Source organism: Zootoca vivipara, chromosome 13, assembly GCF_963506605.1.
Source record: "Zootoca vivipara chromosome 13, rZooViv1.1, whole genome shotgun sequence".
Lineage (NCBI taxonomy): Eukaryota > Metazoa > Chordata > Lepidosauria > Squamata > Lacertidae > Zootoca > Zootoca vivipara.
This window is the reverse complement of record NC_083288.1, coordinates 23,266,898-23,294,716: the sequence shown is the minus strand read 5'-3', so window position 1 is coordinate 23,294,716 and position 27,819 is coordinate 23,266,898. Positions and strand designations below refer to the sequence as shown.

At 43.3% G+C, this 27,819-nt stretch overlaps 1 protein-coding gene across 6 annotated transcripts in view; it reads right to left on the bottom strand.

The window, feature by feature from the left end:
• PRR29 (proline rich 29) overlaps positions 1–27,819 on the bottom strand; it is a 40,275-nt gene that overhangs the window by 2,004 nt on the left and 10,452 nt on the right. Inside the window, exons 4-9 of one of the 6 annotated variants that reach the window (XR_009558459.1) lie at positions 18,909–19,042; positions 13,770–13,945; positions 12,791–12,886; positions 5,770–5,851; positions 2,442–5,458; positions 629–801 (exon numbers count right to left, since the gene is read on the bottom strand). Coding sequence is in view for 5 of the 6 variants with exons in the window: in XM_060281467.1 (XP_060137450.1) it covers positions 5,304–5,458; positions 5,770–5,851; positions 12,791–12,886; positions 13,770–13,945; positions 18,909–19,042 (643 nt within the window). In the remaining variant the exon portion in view is untranslated. Of the gene's footprint in view, positions 1–628; positions 5,459–5,707; positions 5,852–12,790; positions 12,887–13,769; positions 13,946–18,816; positions 19,043–27,819 lie in introns of those variants that run through there. The other 5 variants (XM_060281467.1, XM_060281470.1, XM_060281469.1 and 2 more) reach the window with 5 other exon arrangements.

The window sequence follows — 27,819 nt, the reverse complement described above, 5'->3', positions numbered from 1 at the left end:
TTTTTTGAAAGTGGACGATGATACTGGCCAATCACTGCTGTGGAATAAAAATTCTAAACCTGGCAATCCATCCACCTGAAGCACAATTTGAACACCTCCCTTGATGATCAAGGGCACTAATAGCAGGATTAAACATTGTGCAATGGCATGGCTGCTAAACATTTTGTTCTCTCAGCTCTTTATCTCCATTTCTAAAAAGATTGGGATCTTGCCCTGAAAGATGCTCAAGCTCTGAGTGTATGTGCAGTTTGTCAATCGCCATATGAAACATGTAATGAGATCAGTTATGCGATTGGAAGTCTATCATATTAGGTGGGTGTAAAGTGGTGGTGGGGTAAGAAAATGTGTGGGTTTGTATGATTTGTATATTGTGTCTTTGTTTTTATTGTGATTATGTGTGTGTGTGATTGAGTGTGTGCAAAGTATTGTATGTAATAATGTCTAATTTCCTAATAAAATATTACTGTATATATAAAAAAGATCAATTACAAAACAGCACATCAGACAGGAGAAGATGAGTTTTAAAACAGTACAAAAAGGGGGACACCTACTTAAGAGACCTATTCCTCCAGCCTGGAAAGCTTGTTGGAACAAAAATTGTCTTCAGTTATTTCTGGAAAGTGCCGATCATGGGGACCTGTCATATCTCAGCTGCGATGCTGCTCCACAGAACACCCACACCAAAAGTTATTGTGGAGCAGGCTTCTGATAACCTTGGAGCTGGAAGGAGAAGCTCTCTGGCAGAACGCAGTGGCCCACTGGGTAAATAATGGATGCAGTATTCTCTCAAGGTCCCTCGTCCTAAGATGTACAGGGTTTTATGTGTTAGTACCAAAACCTTCATCCAGAGGCGTAGCAAGGTCAGGTGGTGCCCGATGGGTTTTTTTTGTCAACCCCCCCCCATTAAGTGTGCAGGTGATTGCCCTAAATACTTTAAGGATCCTGCCCACATACAAACTGGAAAGTGCATCTAAAACTACTGCTAATGTGGTGTCCAAAATGGAACAGATGTGAATGATTTTTACCCATGAAGAGCTTTGCAATCTGGTCACAGCAGCTTTCTGAGTGCTGGGATGCATGCGGCGCTGATGTGCTCCAATTGCATGCATTTCATTTAAATCTGATACCTGCTATGCTTCTAAACCTTTGGAGGTAAGTCATAATCAAACATATACACATACACATTTAAATTGGGCTTCAAGGATGGTCAGCTTTTTCTCTGTGCCTTTTAATATCTGCATGATAGGGGATAGCCCTCCTGATGTTGCTGAACTACAACTACCAGCATCCTTAACTACCGTATTGGCCATGGGGTTTATTGGAGTTGGGAATCCAACATCTGGAGGGCCACCCCTGTATTAAGGCATAGAGCCCCTGTCAACATAGTGCTATGGTAGTAAGGATGCGGGTAGCACTGTGGTCTAAACCACTGAGCTTCTTGGGCTTGCTGATTGGAAGCTTGGCGGTTCAAATCCATGTGATGGGGTGAGCTCCCATTGCTCTGTCCCAGCTTCTGCCAACCTAGCAGTTCAAAAGCACGCCAGTGCAAGTAGATAAATAGTTACCGCTGCAGTGGAAAGGCAAAGGGTGGCTCCCTTGACCTGAAGCAAGATGAACACTGCACCCCATGGTCACCTTTGACTGGGCTTAATAGTCCAGGAGTCCATTACCTTTTACCTTACCTTTGCTATGGTAGTAGTTTTGTCAGTGTGAGCATTTCAGCTTTCCAGAAGGAACAATTCCCCCTCTTCCCCGCGCTCCCAGCTGGAGGAGGCAGGCAGGCAGGCAGGGGAGAGGACGAGCTGCGCTGCTTTGCTGGTGCCGCTTTGCTCGGGGTACGCTTGGGAGTTGCAGGCACCGGGCGGGCAGCACACCGAATGTCACCCCCTCGGGATGACACCCGGGGCGGCCCGCCCCCACTGCACCCCCTTGCTCCGCCTCTGCCTTCATCTTGACCCAGTGGAGGATTGGCAGCCAGTGCAAATCGCACAAGCGAGGTGTATTATGTGATGGCAGTACTTTGCCCCCACAAGCAACCTCGCCACCATATTCTAGCCTTGAAGCTTACTGGGTGACCCTGTCTCTCAGCCAAACTTACCTCACTAGCTTCTTGTGAGAAGACAGGGAGGAGGGATAACCTCCCTATTTCGCAGGAAAGGCTGGATCTGAATTGAATAAGTAAAATAGCAACTCAATAAACATGAGAGCAGTAGGCCAGGGTTCCTTTGGAAATGAAGGTTAGGGGTGACAGCAAAGTGGTTGATCAGGCAGGTCAAGGGCCTGTGTTTCTCCTCAAGAGGTGGCAGGATTGGGTTTGATGAGAGATTCTGAAGAGAAGCCTTTTGCTTGTATCTCCACTTTCCCTGTGTGTTCCCCCCTTCTCCAATAACAGCATTTACAAGAAGGCAGGGATAGGCAAGGAGAAACTGCAGGTGACCTACCTTGTGGCCCAAAAGGGCGCTGGGCGGAAGGTCTGGCCGGAGTCAAGGGCCACTTCAAAGTGGTGGACAGCCGCCTCAAGAAATCCCAGAAACGCAAGGAGCAGAAGCCAAAATACCGGCAGCAGAAGAAGTAAACGATTTTGTCCTGTCGCTTCGTGGTTGCTAAGCGAGCAGGCCTCTTGCTACCCTTGAACATGTCAGAATCTCTAACTGCGCCCCAGGAGTCTCCAAGCAGCAGCTGACCAGGTTTGTTGAGATGTCACATGGAATTTCAGAATTCCTGGCGCTTGGTTTGGTGGCATGAGCTGTATGTGCATTGGGGCAACGTAGCCTGGGCTTATTTTCTTGCTATCCTGGCCCTCTTGCAGCTCACTAGGCATGTCTGTGGAGAGGCCTCTTCATGAGTTACCTCCCTTCAAGGTGGCAGCCCTGCATGTTTGGTTATTATACTAACTCCAATGAACTATTTGTGAAGTTTTCTAATGAGTAATTAGTAATTTGCCAAAACATCAGAATAGTCCAGCCGCTTCCTTATCTGCGGCTCTCGGCAAAGAATAGCAGAGCAAATCTTCTTCTGTCGCAGCGAGAAGTCTGTGTGTGAGCTTGCAGGGGCCGCACAATAATAAATCACAAAGAACAGCGTCCTTCTTATAAACTAATTGTTTTATTGATTTACAGCTCCAAATTCCTGCCAAAAAAAACAAACTAAAGTATGTACACAGAGAACAAAGAGATGTAACCCGGATGTAACATGGCCTCCCCTTTGCTCCCTCCTCCCAGTGGTCAGGCGACATCTAGCACACAGCTTAACCCTTTAGTGGGTACCTCTGATACTCCTCACACTATTCTCTGGCTGCTTTTATTTTTCTTGTCAGCAGCACTACAGTAAACTACTTAACAGGTATGAAATCCTTTAATGACAACAAAAGCCCTCCAGGCCAAAGCTACAAAACTTTGGTTGAATACTGAATTACGCAGTGGGCACAGATATATTTCCTTTCAGAGTCATAGGGTGTTCCTTGTATTGCATCAAAGACAAACATCCCTCTCTCCTTTGTTCATAGCTTTGATTAATGTTCCCCTGATTAAAAAGGTGTGGAGCAAGATGTTGGGAGTAGGTTCCTTAATGGATCAAGCTATGTAGGGGCTTTAATGCAGGGGTGGGGAACCTGTGACCCATAATTATCATAGATCTTTATTGGATGTGGCAAATCTCAAAACAGGTTGTGTTCACCTGATGCATTCAGGTCAAGCCCATAACTACAGAGTCCATTTGTTAGGGGCTTTGAAATAACAAAATCTGATGTTGAAGAAAATGTATAATTTATTGTTAGAATGGAAAACCAAAGATGAAGAGGTCAAATGTGTTATGATTAAATAGGCACAAGATCTGGGACACAATATTCAAATGAAAGACTGGGAAAAATTATGGAAAGTCAATTTAAAATTTACTGCCTGTACAACTTTGAAAGAGAACTATATGAAAATGATGTATCGATGGTATTTAACTACTGTTAAATTGCAAAAATGTATAGAACTAGTTCTAATAAGTGCTGGAAGTGTAAAGAGAAAGAAGGTACGTTTTATCATATGGTGGAATTGTAATAAAAAAATTGGGAAATGATATATAATGATTTGAAGATGATGTTTCAAATAACACTTGTTAAAAAACCAGAAGCATTTTTGTTAGGACAGGAATTACCAAAAAAGCGGAAGAAGTTGTTTAGGATTCTCCTAGCCCCAAACTGGAAAGACGACAAGATACCAACGAAAGAAGAATGGCAAGTCAAACTTATGGAATATGCAGAAATGGTGAAACTTACAGAAAGAATCAGATACAATGACAATGAAGATTTTAAAAAAGACTGGGAACCTTTTCTGTTGTATTTACAGAAATACTGTAAAGAAATGGACTCACTAGCAGGGTTTGATTAAACACTTAAAAGTAAGAAAACAAGTTTAAAGGTAAAGAAACAATAATATGGAATGGAATTGAGTGTAAGATGTAATTATGAAAGAAAATTTGGTATAAAAATGGTAAGATTTTAATAGTATTCAGATACAAGATCATAAAAACGAGAACAATTAAGCAGAAGTAGTAAATATTTAAAGATCCAGAAGTGGAAGTTGAGGGAAATCATGGGGAGGAAGGGTTCTTTTTTCTTTTAAATGATAAATGTTATATTGTGTTATTTGCCTGAATATTAAATTGTAAAACCGTGTGTGTGTGTGTGTGTGTGTGAGAGAGAGAGAGAGAGAGAGAGAGAGAGAGAGAGAGAGAACAAAATCTGGAGAGAGAAAGACTCTTTGAAATTACAGGGCAACAGCTGAATGTAGGAGAAGGGTTAGGCTGTTGGACTAGGATGTGGAAGACCAGGGTTCAAATCCCAACTTAGTCATGAAGCTCACTAGCTAATCTTGGGCTAGTCACCCATCTCCCAGCCTAACCTACACCACAGGTTTCTTGTGGGGATAAAATGGAGAAGGGAAGAATCTTATATATCACATTCAGCTCTTTAGAGGAAAGGTGAGATATTAATGAGAGCTAACAATAATTGCAGAATTGGTGGGCGAAAAATCAGAGCAACCTTTCCAACTTTAGGAATCTCAGCCCAAGGTAGCATGGGTGACTGAATAGCGGAACTATCAGACGTTTCAATAGTGCTGCTATATAGAATTGTTGTTCCTTTAAATAAAAGAGGTGTGGGCTGGAGAGATGCCTGGATCATGTCATAATATAGCTTAGTTGTGTCTGGGTGGAGTGAGGCGTTTCCTCTGTCCTCTTCTTGTTGGACTGAAGCAAAGTTCTTGTCTAGCTTCCTGGTTGGTGGGTCCCCCCAGTCTTCCATGATAAGGAGGCACTCAATCTCTGGTATCTTTCCCTAAAACTATATGCCCACTGATCTCATTGAAAGTATCCAGCATCAGTTTCCGTGTGCTGTCAGCAAGTGCAGGAACATCTTCTGTCCCAAGGCCTCGTGTTTCTATCTTGGGCAAAATCTGGATGGTCCACTTATCTGAAGGTGGCAGGGAGCAGCAGAGAGAAAGAGAGACAGTGCAACTTAATTCTATGCAGAAATTGCCTTGTCAAGCCTATTCCTTAAACCGTGGTCTATACATGGGTATATAAAGGAATAATATATGAATAAATTTCAGAACAGGTCGAAAATGGCAGTGTTGTATGGAGGAGGAGAAAGGAGTGGCTATACAGCATGTTTTAACCAAATTCAAATTAAAGCAAGCGGAAAAGGCTTTCAAGCAAAATAAGCATTCACACTTCACGTTGAAGTGTATAAACCGAATAAGCAAGACTGTCGTTTAGACTCACCTCTACAAAAAAAAGGCCTCTGACCATCTTTGAGGTTGGGGGGTTGTTGATAATAGGAGGTCACAACAGGGATTATGGGGACCTGTGTAGCAAAAGACAGTGGGAAATTAAGAGACCCAGAAGGCGCTAAGCAACGTTTTAACAGGGAAGGTGAGCCTACAGGGGATGGTCTTGCCTTACAGAGTTTGACTCTTACCTGAGGTGGAACAAGGGTTCTATTTGGGGCTGACCCAACCAGAGGTGGCCCAAGACAGTTTGGCCATGAAGCAAACCACAAACTGGTGCCCTCAACCCCCCACCCCCCAGGGAAGAAAATGTGAGTGAAGATCAGGAGCAGGAGAGGGATGCACAGGAGCTACCTTTGAGGGGGCGATGTCCCTTATTCTCCCAATAAAATATTTGAGGGGGTTGCCCCACCCATTCAAATGGTGTGTGTGTGCTTCGTCTTGTAATCAATTATGCTGGGCGAAGTTCCCTGGCCTCCCCAAATATTTTTTTCAAGTTGGGGGGCGGGAATAAAGATCAACATTGGGAACAGGGCGGGGAATCAAATCAGCCTTACCTGACAGGGGTGAAGTGGGAATCAAAGGACATTGTGGAGGGCAAAGGGGCCTGCTCTGAAGCACTGGGTGGCACACACAATTTCTTCCCTAGGGATGGAAGACCAGCAGCACTTCCTATCTGACAAGAGGCGACATTGCAGGGAGATACCGAGAAGGCGGCAGATGTCACCAGGGTTTGAAACTCCCCTTGTTCTAGGCACATTTTGGGACAGGGAATTTCATTAGCGCAAGCAGTTTCTGAGCTCTGGGCGCAGTACTGCGCCAAAGATTTCAGATTAAAACTGAGCTGACTGTGGCTCAGATCATCAGCTTCTTATAGCAAAATTCCAGCTTAAACTGAAGAAAGTAGGAAAAACCACTGGGCCAGTAAGATACAATCTAAATCAAATCCCTTATGAATACACAATGGAAGTGAGGAACAGGTTTAAGGATTTAGATTTGGTGGACAGAGTGCCTGAAGAACTATGGATGGAGGCTAGTAACATTATACAGGAGGCAGCAACGAAAATCATCCCAAGGAAAAGGAAATGCAAGAAAGCAAAATGGCTGTCCAACGGGGCCTTACAAATAGCGGGGGAGAGGAGGCAAGCAAAATGCAAGGGAGATAGGGAAAGATACAGGAAACTGAATGCAGATTTCCAAAAAATAGCAAGGAGAGACAAGAGGGCTTCTTAAATGAGCAATGCAAAGAAATAGAGGAAAACAATAGAATGGGGAAAACCAGAGATCTGTTCAAGAAAATTGGAGATATGAAAGGAACATTTCGTACAAACATTACCATAATAAAGGACAAAAGTGGTAAGGACCTAACAGAAGCAGAAGACAACAAGAAGAGGTGGCAAGAATACACAGAGGAATTATACCAGAACGATAGGGAGGTCTCGTACACCCCAGGTAGTGTGGTTGCTGACCTTGAGCCAGACATATTGGAGAGTGAAGTCAAATGGGCCTTAGAAAGCACTGCTAATAACAAGGCCAGTGGAAGTGATGATATTCCAGCTGAACTATTTAAAATTTTAAAAGATAATACTGTTAAGGTGTTACACTCAATATGGCAGCAAGTTTGGGAAACTCATCAATGGCCAGAGGATTGGAGAAGATCAGTCTACATCCCAATCCCAAAGAAGGGCAGTGCCAAAGAATGCTCCAACTACCGCACAATTGCGCTCATTTCACATGCTAGCAAGGTTATGCTTAAAATTATACAAGGCAGGCTTAAGCAGTATGTGGACCGAGAACTCCCAGAAGTGCAAGCTGGATTTTGAAGGGGCAGAGGAACCAGAGACCAAATAGCAAACATGCGCTGGATTATGAAGAAAGCTAGAGAGTTCCAGAAAAATATCTACTTCTGCTTCATTGACTATGCAAAAGCCTTTGAACTGTGTCAACCACAGCAAACTATGGCAAGTTCTTAAAGAAATGGGAGTGCCTGATCACCTCATCGGTCTCATGAAAAATCTCTATGTGGGACAAGAAGCTACAGTTAGAACTGTATTTGGAACAACTGATTGGTTCAAAATTGGGAAAGGAGTTACACAAGGTTTTATATTGTCTCCCTGCTTATTTAATTTATATGAAGAATTCATAATGCGAAAGGCTGGACTAGATGAATCCTAAACCGGAATTAAGATTGCCGGAAGAAATACCAACAACCTCAGATATGCAGATGACACAACCTTGATGGCAGAAAGGGAGGAGGAATTAAAGAACATTTTAATGAGGGTGAGAGAGGAGAGCGCAAAATATGGTCTGAAGCTCAACATCAAAAAAACCAAGATCATGGCCACTGGTCCCATCACCTGGCAAATAGAAGGGGAAGAAATGGAGGCAGTGAGAGATTTTACTTTCTTGGGCTCCTTGATCACTGCAGATGGTGACAGCAGTCACGAAATTAAAAGACGCCTGCTTCTTGGGAGAAAAGCAATGACAAACCTAGACAGCATCTTAAAAAGCAGAGACATCACCTTGCCGACAAAGGTCCGTATAGTTAAAGCTATGGTTTTCCCAGTAGTGATGTACGGAAGTGAGAGCTGGACCATAAAGAAGGCTGATCGCCGGAGAATTGATGCTTTTGAATTATGGTGCTGGAGGAGACTCTTGAGAGTCCCATGGACTGCAAGAAGATCAAACCTATCCATTCTGAAGGAAATCACCCCTGAGTGCTCACTGGAAGGACAGATCATGAAGCTGAGGCTCCAATACTTTGGCTACCTCATGAGAAGAGAAGACTCTCTGGAAAAGACCCTGATGTTTGGAAAGATTGAGGGCACAAGGAGAAGGGGAAGACAGAGGATGAGATGGTTGGACAGTGTTCTCGAAGCTACCAATTTGAGTTTGACCAAACTGCGGGAGGCAGTGGAAGACAGGAGTGCCTGGCGTGCTCTGGTCCATGGGGTCATGAAGAGTCGGACACGACTAAACGACAATAGTGGAAGGAAAGGAGGACCTTTTTCTGCCTCCCCACTTCCAGCTACTCTCTGATGACTGGAGAAGAGACCCCCTTAAGAATATTAGGGGGATGGGCAAGGGAAGGACTAGACCAGGGGTCCCCAAACTAAGGCCCGGGGGCCGGATGCGGCCCAATCACCTTCTAAATCCGGCCCCTGGATGGTCCGGGAATCAGCATGTTTTTACATGAGTAGAATGTGTCCTTTTATTTAAAATGCATCTCTAGGTTATTTGTGGGGTATAGGAATTCATTCATATTTTTTCCCAAAATATAGTCCGGCCCCCCACAAGGTTTGAGGGACAGTGGACCTGGCCCCCTGCTGAAAAAGTTTGCTGACCCCTGGACTAGACCATCTGAAAAATGAACATAATATTTAGCTGCAGTTCATTCCTTTTCAGTTTTGTATTCTTTTTTTAATTAATTTTTAACTTTATTGAAATTCAAATTAAAATAAACACACACATAAACGCATACACACATTTGAAATGATAATAATAACATACAAAATCATATATAGTCGAAAGAAAGAAAAAATAATGAAATAATAACCCTATAACTTAAAAATTAAATTCATACATTCACTTCAAATCCAACTTAAATCATAATACTCGTAACCCTAAATAACCCTAAATAAATTACGAGTAAAAACAAAACATGAAAGAGAAAAAGAAAAAAAGGAGGGGAGTGTCATACTTTCCATCTATAATAATAATAATAATAATTTATTATTTATACCCCGCCCATCTGGCCGGGTTCCCCCAGCCACTCTGGGCGGCTTCCAACAAAACAGAAATTCTAAAATACAGAAATCCATCAAACATTAAAATACAGAAATCCATCAAACATTAAAAGCTTCCCTAAACAGGGCTGCCTTGAGATGCCTTCTAAAGGTCTGGTAATTGTTGTTCTCTTTGACCTCTAGTGGGAGGGCATTCTAGTGGGAGGGCATTCCATACTCCTCTTTACTTATATCTCTTTATCTCCTCCTCCCCTATTTGACTTCCACTTATCTCTCTCTCGGGTTCGTCAAGTGCTATATTACAATACTGCTTCCCCATATTTCTGCTACCGGTACTATATAAACTAGGATAACCTATATATACAAATTCATCCTCTATCCATTCAATCAAATTAAAATAAATCAAAGTTGTTCATTACGAGATTTCAGTTTTGTATTCTTGTTATAAAAAAAACAGGTGATGTGTTCCCTGAGGCCAGATCTCTTGCCCCTGTGGATCATGCCATCTGAGGTGGTCACCTCAACTTGCCTCATGGGTGGGCCAGCCAACCCACCCTCCTCTTTCCCCACAAAATATTGAAATAATGGCATTGAGCCCAACAGAAAGAAATGCCTCCCATTGGCTCTATAAAACAGATAATGGCCAGCTTTATGAACAAAGGTCTTTCTCCTTGCCCTCCTCCACCTCCTATGCAACTGCAGTTTATAAATTAAGAGCTCCAAGGCACCACACCACCCACTCCTGGTAGTATTATGTTTGGGAAACCTAAAATCTCATGACTGCAGAAGTGTCCCGCTAATGCTTATCCTTTCCCTCTCACCCCCAAAGCAGCACAGGGGAATGAAACTTTATCCTTGCTTTAGGGAGCCTCCATCATTGTTTTTTTGACATTAGCCCTGCCCACTAATCTCCATCATCTCACATCTATTTGCATGGTTGGCAACCGACACACAGTCTTTAATAGACCTAGAAGCAAAAAGGAATGTGGAGGGTAATTCGCCCTGGCAGACTCCCCAGGTGGGGGAGGACTGTCTCATAGACCCGCAGATTGTCCGAGATTGCCATCTTGCATTGTGCAAGAGGCAGGACACTGGGTCCCAGAGCACGACATGGCCGGCACTCTCTGAAGCCACTCTCATAGCCAGAAATATATGTTTGATAAAATAATCAGATTTGGACAATAAACAGACATAGTCTGGACCGAAGAAGACTGAGAAAAAACCTGCAGAATTGTACAGTCCCTGGTGTTTAAGCTCAGACTACAAAGAGATTCTCATCATGGTTTTTGGATTACGGAGGATTGGTATGTTCTTTTTTTTATTCTCAACACTTACAATTGGTCTTCTACGCCAAACCTCATTAAGAAACCTAATTTATTTTGAGTACAGATGGACTTCTATCTATAATTAAATAATCAACTGCGCAGCTTTATTTGGTTTGAAAGACTTGATAAAGAAAAGAAGAAACAAGATGGCGCTTGTGATGCAGCACCGAAAAATGAGAGTTCCTCCCTGTTTCGAGGGAAGTGGGAGATATTTGCTGGCTGACTTTGTAGTGATTTGAGACAATAGTTTGGGACAATATTCCATCTGTTTGCAGAATTTCTTCATTAAGTGTGTGAGAGAAGGCTAAATGGATGTGTAGCAGCCCCCCTCCTAGGGCCCAGGAGGGGGGATTGTGTAGTCTCCGAAAGCCGATTGATCGTCAAATGATTTATAACTGTGGAATACAGTTCATTTACATTGCAATATGCAAACAGTATGCCTAACATCAAAGACAGACTTGGACAACAGCCCGGATGGGAATAACTTAACAACATGGGAGTTGCTGCATCATTAAACACTAAACGATAGACTTAGACAACAGCCCGGATTGGAAGATTGGAATGAAGTCAGGAAAAGCTGCGCTGGCAAATAGACAGTTGGAAAAATATATATTTACAAATAAAGCTGTACTCGATGGATGTAAGGAGATATGATTTTGAACATGATTGAGAATCACATAGCCAGGGATGGAGAACTTTAACGCCATAAAATTTGAATGTGGAAAATAGGAGAACAACAGAAGAAGGCAGGAACGAGACATGAGAGATATTCTTCAAGAGGTCCAGACTATGGGAAGCCTGGAAAAAATTAGTAATTAATAATTTGGACTATAATTTGGTATGTTTTTTAGTTTATTGTTTTTAATTGGAATATGATTATATGTTAATTGGCTGTTTGTATTGGAAAATCAATATAAATGATTTTTTAAAAAAAGATAGGGAAAGAGAGAGACTCTCCATTTGGTAGGCATTTTGATAGTCTCTCAGATTGGAACTGGGACAAATGTTCCGGAATGGTAAACCTGAATGATGAATCAAGTTTTGCCACCAAAAATGTAGCATTGATTTTTTTTTTTGGAGGGGGGAATATATAATAAGAATAATATTGGAGAAAACTGGGTATTGAAACCTGCTTAACCTAAATCATATATCCCAGTTTCCAGCGGCCCTTTAAAGTATGCTTCACACAGAGAATACGCAGTCAGAAGTCGACCTGGCTAAGAAAGCACCACCAAGAGCATAGGGTATTATCTCCCTTATATGTAACCCCTTACTAGCTGCACACTTGTAAAAGTATACAGATGAAAATTCAAATGATTGGGTTTCTTTAACTGAAAAACAAACTGACTCTAAAGAGACTTTAAACTAAAGATAAATGCTTTCTCTCTTAGCAACTTTATCTACCCACATCCCAACCTTCAAACCATTCCAAACCTCCCACAAACTCCCACATAACTCCCATTAAACTACCCAAGAATTAACAGCAAACTAGCTTTATAACTAAACAACTCTCATACTAAGATCCACTAAGGAATCTCTTAAACTGAGAGTCTCTCTTACTAAGATTCAACTTGGAATCTCAAACTGAGAATTAAATCACACTGAGAGATATTTAACTGAGAGAGTGATCTACTAAGAGATCTAACTAAGAGATACAGAAGATTTTCTGGCAGAGCCTTATATACAAGGAGCAGAACCCACGCCTGTGAGCAATTAACAGAAATCACCGGCACCTGTTTCTATTAAAAAGACAGTATTTACATTAGACCAGCTCTAAAGTAACTTGCCTGGCGTGCATGGGGTCACAAAGAGTCGGACACGACTAAACAACAACAAAGTAACTTGACTCTTCAAAAAATCCAACATGATTGACTCATGGAAGCCCATGAGTCAATGAAATCCACCAGCATGAGACAAATATCTATTTCACAATTCACATGTTTACCTGAGCCTTCACAGCCACACTGAAGACTCCTCGCTTGAAAGGAAGCATGGTGGCCGTCCGGTTCCTGGTGCCTTCTGGGTAAACCCAGACCCTCAGCTGCATAAGAAAGGGGGAGAGAAAAAAGGCCACAGATTAAAATGTGTACACAGACCACATCTTTGGAGATCACAGTGAAATGCTACTATTTCCTCACTCTTTCCAGTGTATTTTGGCCTGTCACTCAAGCTGCTAACAGTCTAGCTAGGAAACCAGTTAGAAAATATGAGACTGCATCAGGACTGAGGATATGCATACCCCTGGGTGCCCTTCTGCCCCCAGGAACGGCTGCAGTTCCTCAGTAGGGCAGAATCTTTTCTCATTTGTTCCCTGGGGCGGATGGCTCTAAAGCCACATTCTCCTTATAGTCATGCATGGCACACATCCTTTCTTCACTCATCCACCTGTCAAAATCCTCTTCCAAATATAGTGGTACTTCTACTTACGAATAACTCTACTTATGAATGTTTCTACTTACAAACGGAGCTCTGTCCGCCATCTTGGATAGGATTTTTTCTACTTACGAATTTTTAGATAGGGTTGCTTCGACGTACGATTTTTTTCTCCCAATGCATTCCTATGGGATTCGACTTACAAATTTTTTCGACTTACGAATGTGCGTTTGGAACGCATTAAATTCGTAAGTAGAGGTACCACTGTATCTAGTGCGCAAAGCAAAATATTCCACCACCCCAGAGCCCAGGAAGCTGCCTTCTACCAGGTGAGGATCTCTCTAAGGGCTTGGGTACAGAAACTTTCCCACAACATGCTGCTACTTAATATTTCTCAGCTGGAGATGCCAGCAGCTGGAGCCATCCTGTTTGCAAAGCATGCACTCTAGACCCATCCCAGGGGCTGCTGCAGTCTCTCATAGGAACCTTTTGACTCCTCCCCCACCAGCCATCCTTTCCCAGCTACTCCCCTCCCAGAGCCGTGCTCTCACGTTCTGCTGCAGCAGGGTCCGTGCGACGTCATCCATGGCGTCTCTGGCTGAGCGCTTATTACTTCGGTCGATAAAAATGAATTTGGATAACCAACAGACGAAGCCCACCGGGCCCATGTACATAACCTCCTTTTTGGCAAGTATCACACAGTGGTCGGGAAATACCTCCAGCAATCCTTGGAAAGGAAGAAACACTTTCTAAATGGGGCTTTGGGGGTCACTTGCATTCTGACATGTCATTCCGACATCCCCAGGTGGAGAAGGCTTTGTGGCTAGAAATTATTCTTTCTGAATTTTCCTTGCTCCCAACCCATCTTCCTGGACATGCATTCAGCTTTCGTAGTGGAAAAAGGAATTCCAAACATTGCCATTCACCAGTGCTATTTTTTATATAAAAAGAGGTGCCAGAACTCACCATGTGTGTTTTTTATTTGCATGTTTGTTTATTTTTGTTTAACTAATACAGAAAACAAAACAAAAAAGGGAAAAAAGATTGAAAACAATTCAAAAACATTGAAAACAAATATTACATCTCTATATATATAAATGTAAAAATCTTGAAAGTGTCGGTCTCACTTTTCTCTGTAACCGCTTGACCGATCGTCCTGAAATTTTGACACAACGATCCAGGCCACTCCCTGAGCATTGCTGGGGACAAAAATCCCTGACATCTCACATCTGGGCAGGTAGAAACCTGGTTTTCCACCAAGTCAAACAGCGTCCTCAAGTGGCGTTATACCCTCCTCCACCCCCTCCTTTCCTGTGAAATCTAAGCCACACCCACAAACCAAATGACACCATCAACCAAGCAACTGAAACCACCAAGGTGGCCATTATCAGACCCCTAGGCTCCTGTCAGGCTACTAGGCCCCCACTAGGCCCGGGGGGGGGGGGAGAGGGCAAGTGCCCGGATCGCAGGTCGCAGCACGGCCTTTGTTTTATGTAGCCCCCTGCCAGGCCCCCACTAGGCCCGGGGGGGGGGGGGGAGAGAGGACAAGCACATGGATCACAGGCCGCAGCACAGCCTCTGTTTTATGTAGGCCCCTACCAGGCCCCCATTCCCTCGGCTCCATTTTACAGACTGGCCTCAGCTCTACAGCCCTTTAAATACTATCCTGAATGGAGCCCTGGGTGGGAGGTGGGGGGGGAGGAGGAGCCCAAATAGGTCATGGGCTGATGTAGGGTGGGGGGAGCAACTGTCCAACAACCACCAAAACAGCCATTCCACCCCCAAAGCCCAAGCCCAAAGCTTCTCCCGGCGGCTGCATTAATAAACGCCTCGCAGCATTAGGCAATCGTTCATCATTTCTCCTAACATGCACTTGGGGGCATAGCGAAGGGTTTTCGCTTCATAATTTAGTGGGCGTTGTGTCACATGCGAGGCTCTGGCGCCATTTTAAGCAAGGGCAGTCGTGTCCCTTTTAACCTAGGCTTTACGGTATATACTACAACTGATTGCAACCCTCTGTGTCTTTTTTTAAAAAAACAACAACAACCATGCACTTTCTCTCCCCAGTTTAAGTCCTCAGATATTTGCAGTGGCCACCCCCACCCCATTTACAATCCCCTACCTTTCCCTTGCCACTTCCTGGGTTTTTTAATGGAACTGAACAACTCGGGTGCTTCAGAATGCGCCTTCTGTTGCCAGGCCCTTGCAGGGCCAGACAGAGGCCCTGTTTTTAACCCTTTTGTTACTTTTTTCATTTTACTGATTGTGAATATGCTGACCTTTGGATTTGGAGGCCCGCGCCAAGTGGCCCATATGACCCCCCTCCTTCTGTCTTGGCCTGTTTGTTGCTACGGGGCTGTGGGGCTTCGCTATTTGACACCCCCCCGTTGGGATTCTTTAAGTAGTTCTCTGGGTCCCAGGGCGCATCATCACCTCCGATCCTTAATCTAAATATATAGAAATGTTCACGATGCATGCAAAGGGGTCAATGTATGGAGATACAGGGGGGAGGGGACAACAGAGGGCTCAGACAAAAGTAAATACTGGGAAATGGAACCCAGAAACTGACAGCTCCTTCTCCAAGGGTGGGGGCCAATGTAGGAAGATACCGGGGGTAGGGGCCAACACTCCCCAGGGACAACAGAGGGCTCAGGCAAAAGTGCATGCTGGGAAATAGAACCTAGAAGCTGACAGTTCCTTCTCCAAGGGTGGGGGCCAAGGTATGGAGGTACATGGGGGAGGGGCCAACACTCCCCAGGGACAACAGAAGGCTCAGACAAAAGTGCATGCAGGGAAATAGAACCTAGAAGCTGACAGTTCCTTCTCCAAGGGTGGGGGCCAAGTATGGAGATACATACCGGTAGGGGAGGGGCCAACACTCCCCAGGGACAACAGAGGGAAGGGTATCCTACCAAAACACAGGGATGAGCCAGGGTGGAGGGGCAGGATACGTCATGGATCGGGACAGGGTGGGGGGGATCACAGGAAAGAAACACAGCAACGCGTGGCCGGGTCAGCTAGTACTTATCATATAATACTCCCTCCCTCACCCACAGCTTCCCTCCGCCACAATTCAACTTCTTTAAATCTCTATTTCCACATTTATCTTTGCATTCTCCAAATGTATCATTCTTTGTATTTCTTTTATCTTTTCTCTTTTCCAATTCATAGGTATACTTTACATTTTTATTCTAGGCATATTAGCATATCTTTCTTAGAACAATATTTTAACATATAATCTTTGAAACATTTACTTTTTTAATTTTTGATTTGACTGATATCTTATGATTGAGGTTAGCTTTGCCAATTCTAAATATTTATTTAATTTGCAAATCCACTCCTCTTTTGAGGGCAAGATTTGAGATTTCCATTTAGAAGCAATCACTACCCTGGCTGCCGTAGTTGCATATAGAAAAATTCTTTTTTTCACTTGCGGTATCTCTTTCCCTATCAAGCCTAGGAGATATGCCTCTGGTTTTTTAACAATTGGGATTTTCAACATTTTCTTTAATTCCTCATGTATTACTCCCCAATTTTTTTAATCTCCTCACATCCCCACCGCATGTGTATTGTTGTTCCTGCTTCTTTGCCACATTTCCAACAGAGGTTGGATTTCAATTTATAGCTTTTGGCCAGCTTAACTGGTGTCAAATACCACCTGTGGAACATTTTAACAGAATTTTCTTTAATCGTATAAGAGGCAGTAAATCGTATATCTACTCGCCAGAATTTCTCCCATTGCTCTAAGGGGTCAGCAAACTTTTTCAGAAGGGGGCCGGTCCACTATCCCTCAGACCTTGTGGGGGGCCGGACTGTATTTTTTTTGGGGGGGGGGAATGAAAGAATTCTTATGCCCCACAAATAACCCAGAGATGCATTTTAAATAAAAGGACACATTCTACTCATGTAAAAACATGCTGATTTCCAGACTGTCCATGGGCTGGATTTGGCCGGATCCAGCCCCCGGGCCTCAGTTTGCCTACCCATGCTCTAAGTATATTGCGTGTCTGACATCTTGAGCCCATTTAACCATAGTTTATTTCACTTCTTCATCCATCAATTCCCAATCCAATAAAAGATTATATATTATAGACAATGTTTTCTCATTATTTTGTAAAACTGTGGTGCTCAGTATAGAATCCTCTTTTGCAAAACCTTTTTTAAAATCTGAATTAAACACACTTCTTAGTTGCAGGTATTGCCACCTGTCTGTCACAAATTGCTGTATCTTCTCAAAGGGTTTTATTCTGAGTTTTTCTTGATCTTCTTCCAGTAGTTGTCTATATGATGCCCAGTTCGTTCTCATATTAAGTTTTTTGACAGCATGCACCTCTAGCTGCGAAAACCACCAAGGGGTCTTTGGTTCCAGTTGTGATTTATATTTGTTCCAAACCTTATATAGTGCATTCGTAAAAATTATATGTGATTTTTAAAACTTTATGGACTTTGGCCTTCTTGTAAGCGAGATAGGCATGCCATCCATGAACGCTTCCCTTGTTCTCTTAGAATGGCAATGGTGTTTACCTGATAGGTGAACACCTTCTCGCTGAAAAAAAGCTCTGCATTCATCATACTTCCATAGCACAATGATCAGTGATAATCTTAATTGAGAATCTAAAAAAACAGAATGACTTTAACGTTTCTAATTTAGGAACATTTAATTTAATGTTTCTAATTTGATTTTGAGCTGTAAGCTCGCAACTCTTGCCCCCTCTCAAATGCATGCTGTGCTCCCATCTTGCCTCCTCCCTCCCTGAGACTGGAGATGGAGTGAAACAGTGACAGATCTACAAATTTTGCCGCAATGAGCAAAAGCCTATGTTTCCACCTTCCTCTCCTGCAGAGACAACCATTCTGTTGCAGACATACAGGGCTCAGGTAGAGCCATGGACAGCAGTAGACCGGGCGAGGATGGGAGGATGAGCAACCGGTGCCCTTGGTATGTAGGTCCCAACTTGAACAAAATATTGGGGGGTGCCCTCTGCTTTCTCCTCCTCCCCCACACTTCTGCGGATCGTGCCTTCCTCCACTGTATGCAACTGGGCGCAGGACTTCCCCATTGCCCACTTGCCTATCGGCTCCTGCCCGTACGCAAGACCTTTCTGCCTGTTCACCTGCCTGCTGCCTGCTTACCTCTCTCCCGCTGCCCTGGCTCAGATGAGCTTGGAAATAGTGACAGTAATGGGAGAAAAGCCAGGGAAAGAGGTTGGCCCCTGGTTGCTGGAGAGGTGCCCGCCTAAGAGAGGGTTGAGGGGAGGGATGCAGAAATTTGCAGAAAATGGGGGGGGGGGCTAAATATTTTATTGGGGCAGTCGAAGGGACCAGGACCCCATAGAGTTGGTGGAGGACCGGGAGAAGAGATTTGTGGTTAAGATGGTGGAGGGTTGAGGGAGGTGTCCATGAGGGCCTATCCAGATCTCCATGATGAAGAAGGAGACAGGGCAGGCCTGAGGGGTCCTGGGCTTAGATAAGGGGGTGGAGGGGGTGCATGTCCTGCAGCCCACCCTCCTTTTCCTTCTCCCACACCTCATCTTTATCATAGTCAGGAAGCAGAGCAGGATATCGCTACCTGCCCCCCCAACCTGCCCCCCAGGACACCCATCCCTTTGATCTGGGCTTGGATTATGCCCCTAATAAAATTTGCATCTTGTCCAAATAAGTTTCAGTGAAAGATTCCAAAAGCAACATACCCAGAATATCGAGAATGGATTGATGGTTGGCAACAACCATATATGGCCCCTCGGTATTCAGATTCTCGAAGCCTTGAACTGCGAACTTGATGCCAAGGAAATATTTCATTTGCCGCACCACAAAGCAAATAATCCTGCAGGGGGCAGAAAACAGGCAGGCAGGCTGGTCAGTGTGAACAAGGAACACCACGGAACTGCATTTATTTGCATGTTCCTACCTTGCCTCCTAAGCAAAATTATTGAGGAAGCTTACACTGTGGACAAAGTACAATAAAATAGATGAATTACTGGGAAGAAGGAAATACAATCCCCTCCCTGCCACCTTCAACTGTCGCAACTCCCACTTTGCTGCTGACTCTCTAGGTCACCCAACAGGTCTCTAAGGAAACAGTCCCAGCCCAGAAATGGCTGCTAAAGCTGCCATTTGTTAGTCTCTCGCAGACTAAGATAGAGATGGGGACCCTGCGGCTTTCCCTTGTTGCTGGACTCTGAATCCCATCAATCCCAGCCAGTGTGACCAATGGTCAGGGATTCTGGGAGCTGTAGTCCGGCACCCCCATGCTGTAACCTTTCCTCACAGGAGAGCTGCTCCAGCTTCTTGATGATTTTGGTTTCCTTTCCTGCACTTTTTCTAATTCCACCATAACTTTCTTGACTGGTATCAACCAGAATGGGATACACAGTATTTCAAGTGATTATCCTGTTCCCAAGCATCCCTGGTCTGTTTCAAGAGGAACAGTTGGGTGTGCTTGGTACCTTGTTCCCAGAGATGTGACCATCCCCAAAAGATGCGGGTAGAGCCAAAGCTGCCTACTCACTTCATGTTTTCCACTCTCCGCCCCCAGATTAGAGCCACCCAAGGGGGCACTAGGATGGCCGTCACTGCAAGCCAGCCATAGAAAAACACTATCTTGCAGTAGACATTGCAGGTGGCACTCCTTTGGGATAAGAAAAGGACCCCAGTTAGCAAGATGACGAGTAAAAACAGGGCCCACTCGAACAGCTCCATGATGGTGCCAGATGAAAGCAGAGCAAACGTGGAGATTTGCAGCCCTGAGGAAGGTCACTGAGTGCTTTTATATTCTTAGTATTGCAACATACAAAGGCAGCTGAACATCCCAGGGTGGAGAAGGGGGATGGCCTTCACACTGATACTGCAAATATCCTAAATCCAGAGATATGTGGGAGTGTCGTGTACAAGAGTATTGAAGGTATTGGTGTAGGAGGGCCAAAGCCCGCTGAGTCAATCTGACTTTGCATCAGGATCTTATCTAGTATTCTAACCAAAACAATTTATATTGAGTTTAACATAGTTGCTTAATGGGGTGAATATTTTGCTTTAGAATGTTTGAAAAGGACAGGGTCAGGGACACTTCTGCAATGTTTGGGGCCATATATGGTTGTTGCCAACCATCAGTCCATTCTGGTGTCAGTTTCCAGTGTCTACGATGATATACTGCCTAGTGTACAAGAATGGAACTGTAATCTTGGGCCCCTTGTGGATTTGCTTGGGTATATTACAAAAATGTATGTCTTGAATCTGGCCAGGGGGTGCACATATTTCTGGTTTGTTCATGTAGGGATTAGAGGGACAGTGTTCCTTGCACTGGGACACTTTGGTTTGGGCTCATCCAGATTTCCTTTGGTGCCATGTTTCTAGGCACAGGACTTGGCTTTAAAAAATCCCTGTTGTTGTCTGGTCCTGTTTCTCCAGGAAAACCTGCACTTTACTGCCAAATCAGAGCAAAGAGCAATTGCCGATTGCTCCAATTCAAATACTGTATAGAATGCAGGTTTTCCAGGGGAAAGCACAGGGACGGGGTGGGGAACCCTGCTTGGGTTTAAAGCTTTAAAGCATTGACTTGTGCCTGGAAAGCATGGTGCAAAAGGAAGTTTGGATGAGCCCTTTAACAACCAGGGGTGCCAACTTGAATAAAATATTTCTGGGGCCCAAGCAAGCCCCATCCTGCATACTGTAATTGATTACATGATGTGGCCTGCACACGCCATTTTAATGGGAATGCCCATCAACTTTGGGGAGGTCCAGCCCCCTCAAATATTTTATGGGGGCACGTGCGAAGGGACCTTGGCCCCTAGGAGTTGGCTCCTATGTTAGCAACCCAGGAACATCACCTGAATGGAAGGAAATCAGAACACCCATGCCAATCCTAGACAAGAACCTAAACAAATCTTGGCAAGTGTGTCCTCTAAGTGTCCCAAGACCTGAATCTGGTTGTGTGATTTAAAAATAAAATGGGTGTTGCACTGGATAAAGTATACATGTCCTACATTCTAATAATTAACACAGTATGTAAATGCCAGTCTGTGTGCCCTTTTCCTGCTCTTTTCCCAGCTGTACAATATCCTTTTTAAGGTGCTGTGACCAGACCTGTACACAGAGTCTACCAACTGTGGCTGCACCAGAGATTTGTATAAAGGAATTATATTGGCAGTTTTGCTTTCCACCCTCTTCCTTGTTATCCCTACCATGGAATTCACCCATGTATTGGCCATTTGGCTATGAGTTGGTTTTTATAAAGTTATATTGTAAGTTGCTTCATACATGGTGCAGATTTTTATTATTATTATTCATAGGCTACCTTGACTTGATTTTGCATTTACCAAATTATTATTATACATGTAAGCATGGCCAATATAGAGACTTCTCTGTGTTCAAACTGATCAAGAGTTTTGGACTTGTAAAATGCCATTCTAAAAAACATTTCCGGATAATGAAACTTGGAGAAATTATACTTAAAATGATATAGAACTTCTTAACTATATGGATATGAAAAATGAGTCTGTAAGCTGACATTATGTTTTATCTGAAATAATTTGAAAACTCTAATAAACTATAGATAATGATGACCACAACAAACAAACAAACAAAGGTGAAGGAAGGTTACAGCAAACCAGGGATTAGTCGGGGCACAACTTGCCTCAGAAGAGAAAAATTGGGTGGGGCTGGAAATTTATTTACTGTATATGTTCAACCGACACCCATCTTGCATCATTTCAGGAAAGCCTCCTTCTCTGATGAAGTCCACATTATAATGGGATTTAAAATTAATCCCCAAAGCCTATGAAGCCCTACACTTAACAGCTCTTACAATCCTGTTTTCTTCTTGCCTCTGCATTCAGTTCAAACCAGGACTATGCACTAAAGCTTGGTCTCGGCACCGAAATCTGGGTGGATCAAGCTTTGGCCAGATTGGATTGAGGCAGCCCAGATCACCCCACCTGAACTGGCCAATGGCTGACCAAAGGTGGAGTGTTTGGGCAGGAAGGGAGAAGCCAAGGTGGGAAGCTTCTGTAAGGAATGTACTTGCACCACAGGATCTAGCAGCACTTAATCCTCTGCTCACCAGGTAAGTGAAAGATTCAGTCCTTCTCTCTGCACTGCGATGGGGTGGGGTGGAATGAGAAGCGGTGTCTTCTTTCTGCACATCCTCCCTGCTAGATCTCTGGCACCGACTGAAGTTTTGTTTTTGTTTTTATAAAAACAATTTTCAGCAGTTTTTACTCGGGTTGTTTAGTTTTAACTAAGGCTGCAAACATGCCATACGTATAAAGATAAAAAAAAGGTTAAATTTGGACATGATTTGTTTTCAGGAAACACACACTGGAAAGAAGCGTAGAAGAATTTTGATCAATAAAAGATTGGGAAGGGACTTTGTGGCCCCTGACGTAAAAAAGAAGAGAGGCGTGATAATGTATATAAAACCTGAATTAGATCCAAAGCAATTAATCAAAGATGACATCACAAGGAGAAATACGATTGCTAATAGGTGTGTATCTGGGACATGGGTGGCGCTGTGGGTTAAACCACAGAGCCTAGGGCTTGCTGATCAGAAGGTTGGCAGTTCGAATCCCCGCGACGGGGGGGGGGGGAGAGCTCCCGTTGCTCAGTCCCAGCTCCTGCCAACCTAGCAGTTCGAAAGCACGTCAAAGTGCAAGTAGATAAATAGGTACCGCCACAGTGGGAAGGTAAACGGCGTTTCCGTGTGCTGCTCTGGTTTGCCAGAAGCAGCTTAATCATGCTGGCCACATGACCTGGAAGCTGTACGCCTGCTCCCTCGGCCAATAATGCGAGATGAGCGCCGCAACCCCGAGTCGGTCGCAACTGGACCTAATGGTCAGGGGTCCCTTTACCTTTTAAATAGGTGTATAAGCACCAAATGAGGAAAAAACTGACTTTTATGAGACTTGAAGAAATTCCCTTTGAATATATGAGTGAAAAAGTAATTTTGATGGGAGATGTGAATGGTGTAGCTTTCCTGGAACGGGATAGGACTATAAGAAAAAGTGATACAAAAGAAGGGAAGCTACCCAAGGCTTCCCCCACCCCACCCCAGATGACAATTTAAGTCTAATTGATATCTGGAGAGAAAAACACCCACTGAGTCTTTAAGGATTTATCAGGAAAAATAACAAAATGGATACAATAACATCATTTGAACAAAGTATTTAAGAAAGATAGGATACGAGGGTTCGGGGAACAAACATCAAAATTGGAGAGAGATCTGTTGGAATGTAATGTAAAAGTGCTGTCTAAAATGTAAAAGATACTATTGAAATGGGAGACAAAGGATGAACAAGTAAAATCCTCAACGAATCATTGGGCAATAGATATTGGTTATAATATAGATATGGAAGCATAGGAACAATTGTGGAATACGGATATAAAATTTACAGCATGCTATGGTTTAAGAGAAAATTTTATGAAAATGTTATATTGATGGTATCTAACACTGTGTAAATTGGCAAAAATGTATAAATCAAAATCAAATAAGTGTCGTAAAGGTAAAGAGAAAATAGACTCTTTTTATCTTGTAGTAAGGTTAAAGCTTACTGGGAAATGATATATAATGAATTGAAAAAAATGTTTAAAATGATGTTTGTAAAAAGACCAGAAGCTTTCCTTTTTGGAATTATAGGGATAAAACTACCCAAACTGTATAGAAATTTATTCCTGCATGCGACTATAGCGGCAATAATGTTACTTGCCCAAAAATGGAAAGAAGAAGTCCCGACAAAAGAAGAATGGATACAAAAACTTATGGAGCACGCAGAAATGGCGAAACCTGCCCGAAAAGTAAGAAATCAAGATAACAAACTTTTTATAAAAGAATGGAAATGGTTTATTGAATATTTACAAATAAACTGTAAACATATAAGAACATTGGCAGGATTACTGTAATAACCTGCAGTTTTATAAGAGTATACACTTAAAGTAAATGAATAAATGATTACCGTAAGTTAATTTGGAATATGCAGAAAACATAAAAAAATTAAGGAACTGCAGAAAGAGGGGAAGGAAGTCGAGTTTCGAAATGTTAAAATGATTGTAAAAAATTATTGAAATGTATAGAATTGAAAATAATAAAAAAATATTTAAAAAGCACAGCAGTTTTTATTCAGATATTTTTAGTTTTAACTAAGGTTGCATACATATAAAGCAGGTGAGTTGCTGCAGAGAATCCTGTGGACTATAGTTTGTAAGGGGAATTGGAGCTTTATAATGGACAAACTACAGCTCCCTGGATTTGTGGTAGTAGTGGGTATAAATTGTTAGGATTTTTATATATCCTAACTGAAGAACAAACAGATTATATACAGAACACAGCCACCCAATAACTTCAGGGAGAACTGTTGTCAGTAACTACCACTACAAGTACTGTACAGAAACTTCTGGGGAAAGTGACTGCGAAGTGTTAAGACCTACAGCCAAAGAATTAACACAAAGCGCTGAAGGAACATGCCACAAGGCAGTTGCACCAAAAGTAGCAGTTCAATCTCATTAGCATCTTAAGGAATTGGAAAACAAATCAAATGATCTCAGTGAAAATTGTAGCATTGCACACACAAAAATAGCAGCGGTTCATGCTACTAGTCATCACAGATACAATAATGATATAGGCTTATGGGCCACAATGAATAATAATAATAAAAAATCATTCTGGATTGAGGAAGGCCCATCAGAACGTCAGCACTGGGACAGACTTTTTACCCTTCAAAGTGAACATACAAAAACTAAGCCCATTTCTGCTCAAATAATTCATTCTCCCTCGAAAGGAAAAGGCTACTGTTCTGTATGCAAACCAAACTACCCCAACGACAGCTTTAGCTTGTATTAAATTTGATGCCTGGCATCACACTTATCTTGTTCAACCCCATGGAATTTTTTAAAAAACCATATGAACTCTTTGCTAACACACTTAACGAGAAAGCATGGTCAAACGCTCACATTGTAACTCAACAAGCAAATAAAAGCAGAGCAGGATTACTGGAGGCATGTACTTCAGCAAGTTATTGCAGTGAATGTGGCTTGGCATTTAGGGGAGATGATGAAACGTTTGGTTCACCAAACAATGGCAAATTTGTTTAGATTGCTTGAATTAATTGCCAGATTTGATCCCTTCCTGTGTGCTCACGTAAATCAGTACGGAGGCAAAGGCTCTGGTCAATCATTGTACAGTGGTACCTCTACTTACGAATTTAATTCGTTCCAAACGCACATTTGTAAGTCGAATAAATTTGTAAGTCGAATCCCAAAGGAATGCATTGGGAGAAAAAATTTGTAAGTAGAAGCAACCCTATCTAAAAATTCGTAAGTAGAAAAAATCCTATCTAAACTGCATCCAAGATGGCGGACGGAGCTCCATTCGTAAGTAGAAACATTCGAAAGTAGAGTTATTCGTAAGTAGAGGTACCACTGTACTTATCCAAAACTACACGTGAAGAGGTTATGCAGCTGATGGCTAACACAGTTTGAGAAGCAATACTGAATGACATCCAACAGGCAGGTTATTTATTTTATCACTTGATTCAACATCTAATATTTCCCGTGTTGATCAACTTGCTGTCATTGTTAGATACTGTATGTTTTTCCTAGTGATGGATTGCCAGTTGAATGCTTTCGGAGTTTTTTTGAACTGAAAGATCACACCGGTGAAAGCAAGACTGAGCCTGATACTGAACTACTTCAGTGAACTTGAAATAAATGCCAGTAAATGTGGAGGACAATCATATGACAATGCAGCCAATATGACCAAAAAGTGTAACAGTGTTAAACAAGAACATCTGGAAAGGAACACATTTGTAAAGTTTATTCCATGCCCTGGACATTCCCCTAAATGAGGCCGAGAGGGGTAGGCTGCCATACATCTGGAATTTCCCGGACGTAGCTGGGATTTGTCCTTTGAAAATGGTCAGAAGGTTCAGAAATTGGTTAAAATGTCCAGGGGAACCCAGGGAGGTCTTTTTTTTCTTTTTCTTTTTGCAAGATGTAGTCCATTGGTCCTCAATTGGTGAGCTGGGACTCACTATAGCAGAAGTGGCTAAACTTTTTTTTTGAGCAGAGGGAATGTGGCCACCCCACATTTTGCTTGCACATTCACTTGCACGCATAACACACAGGACACCTACACAACACACACACACACAGGAAATACACAGAAGCTGGATACAAATTTACCATACACACAGCCCCCACTTCAGCTGATCCTTATTTTCACCCCTCCTTAATCATGATTTCTTTTTTTGCTGCCATCTGGCTGAGTCTCCCCAGCCACTCTGGGTGGCTCTCAATCGAATATTAAAAGAATACAGCATTAAATATTAAATGCTTCCCTAAACAGGGCTGCCTTCAGATGTCTTTTAAAACTAAGATACGGTAGCTGCTTATTTCCTTGACATCTGATGGAAGGGCATTCCACAGGGCAGGTGCTGCTACCGAGAAGGCCCTCTGTCTGGTTCCCTGTAACCTCATGTCTTGCAATGAGGGAACCTGGACCCTCAGTGTCTAGGCTGAACGGTGGGGGTGGAGACGCTCCTTCAGGTATACAGGTAAGGGTGCTGAGAGTTGTTAGGCCATTGCCCTCACAGAGCTACCGTTTTTCCAGATTTCCCCCAGAAGAGGGATAAGTAATAATAATAATTTTATTATTTAAATGCTGCTCACCTGACCCACTCTGGGCGGCAAAATACTGTATAAGAATGCAATAAAATGTAACACATTAAATACCTCCCTATACAAGGCTGTCTCCAGGTGTCTTCTAAAAAGCAGATAGTGATTTATTTCCTTGACATCGAATGGGAGGACGTTCCACAGGGCGAGAAGGCCCTCTGCCTGGTTCCCTGTAACCTCACTTCTCGCAATGAGGGAACCGCCAGAAGGCCCTCGGCGCTGGATCTCAGTGTCCGGGCTGAACAGTGCCCCCCCAATAATAATTCTGGAAACAATAGTTTGTGAAGAGTGCTGAGAAGAGTTAGGAGATCCCTATTCCCCCCACAGAGCTATAATTCCCAGAGCATACCTGCCAAGTTGCTGTCGGAGAAATAAGGGACCGGGCGGAAGTAGCAGACCGGAAGTAGCGCTGCCACCATTTTGGAACTGGGCAAAGCAGCATCAAAAGTCACTTCTGAGCATGCTCCGCCCAGTTCCAAAATGACCGTCGCGCCAGACTAAACCAGGAAAAAACAAAAAAATCCGTTCTTTCAGCTAGGAACAGCTGGAAAAACGGGGATTTCCGGGAGAATATGGGAGACTTGGCAGCTATGTCCCAGAGTGGTTTAACTGTCAGTCCCTCTGTTTAACTGTCAGCCCCCCTGGGAATTGTAGCTCTGTGAGGGGAACTGGGCAGATTCTCCCATCTCCACGTAAGGCATTGGTAGGAACAAGGCACCCTCCCATTGGTGATGGACTCCATCTTCCATCAGCCCCACCCAGCATGGCCAATGATCAGGGATGATGGGAGCTGTAGTCCAACAACATCTGAGGGCACCAGGTTGACTACCCCTGCCTTAAGTTTTGAGGAAGGATGGTTATGTAAGTTATTCAGATAACTGGCGCTGATCTACAGAGGGCCGTTGCTTGTGGGCTTCTGGGTGGCTGCTGTGAGAACAGTCC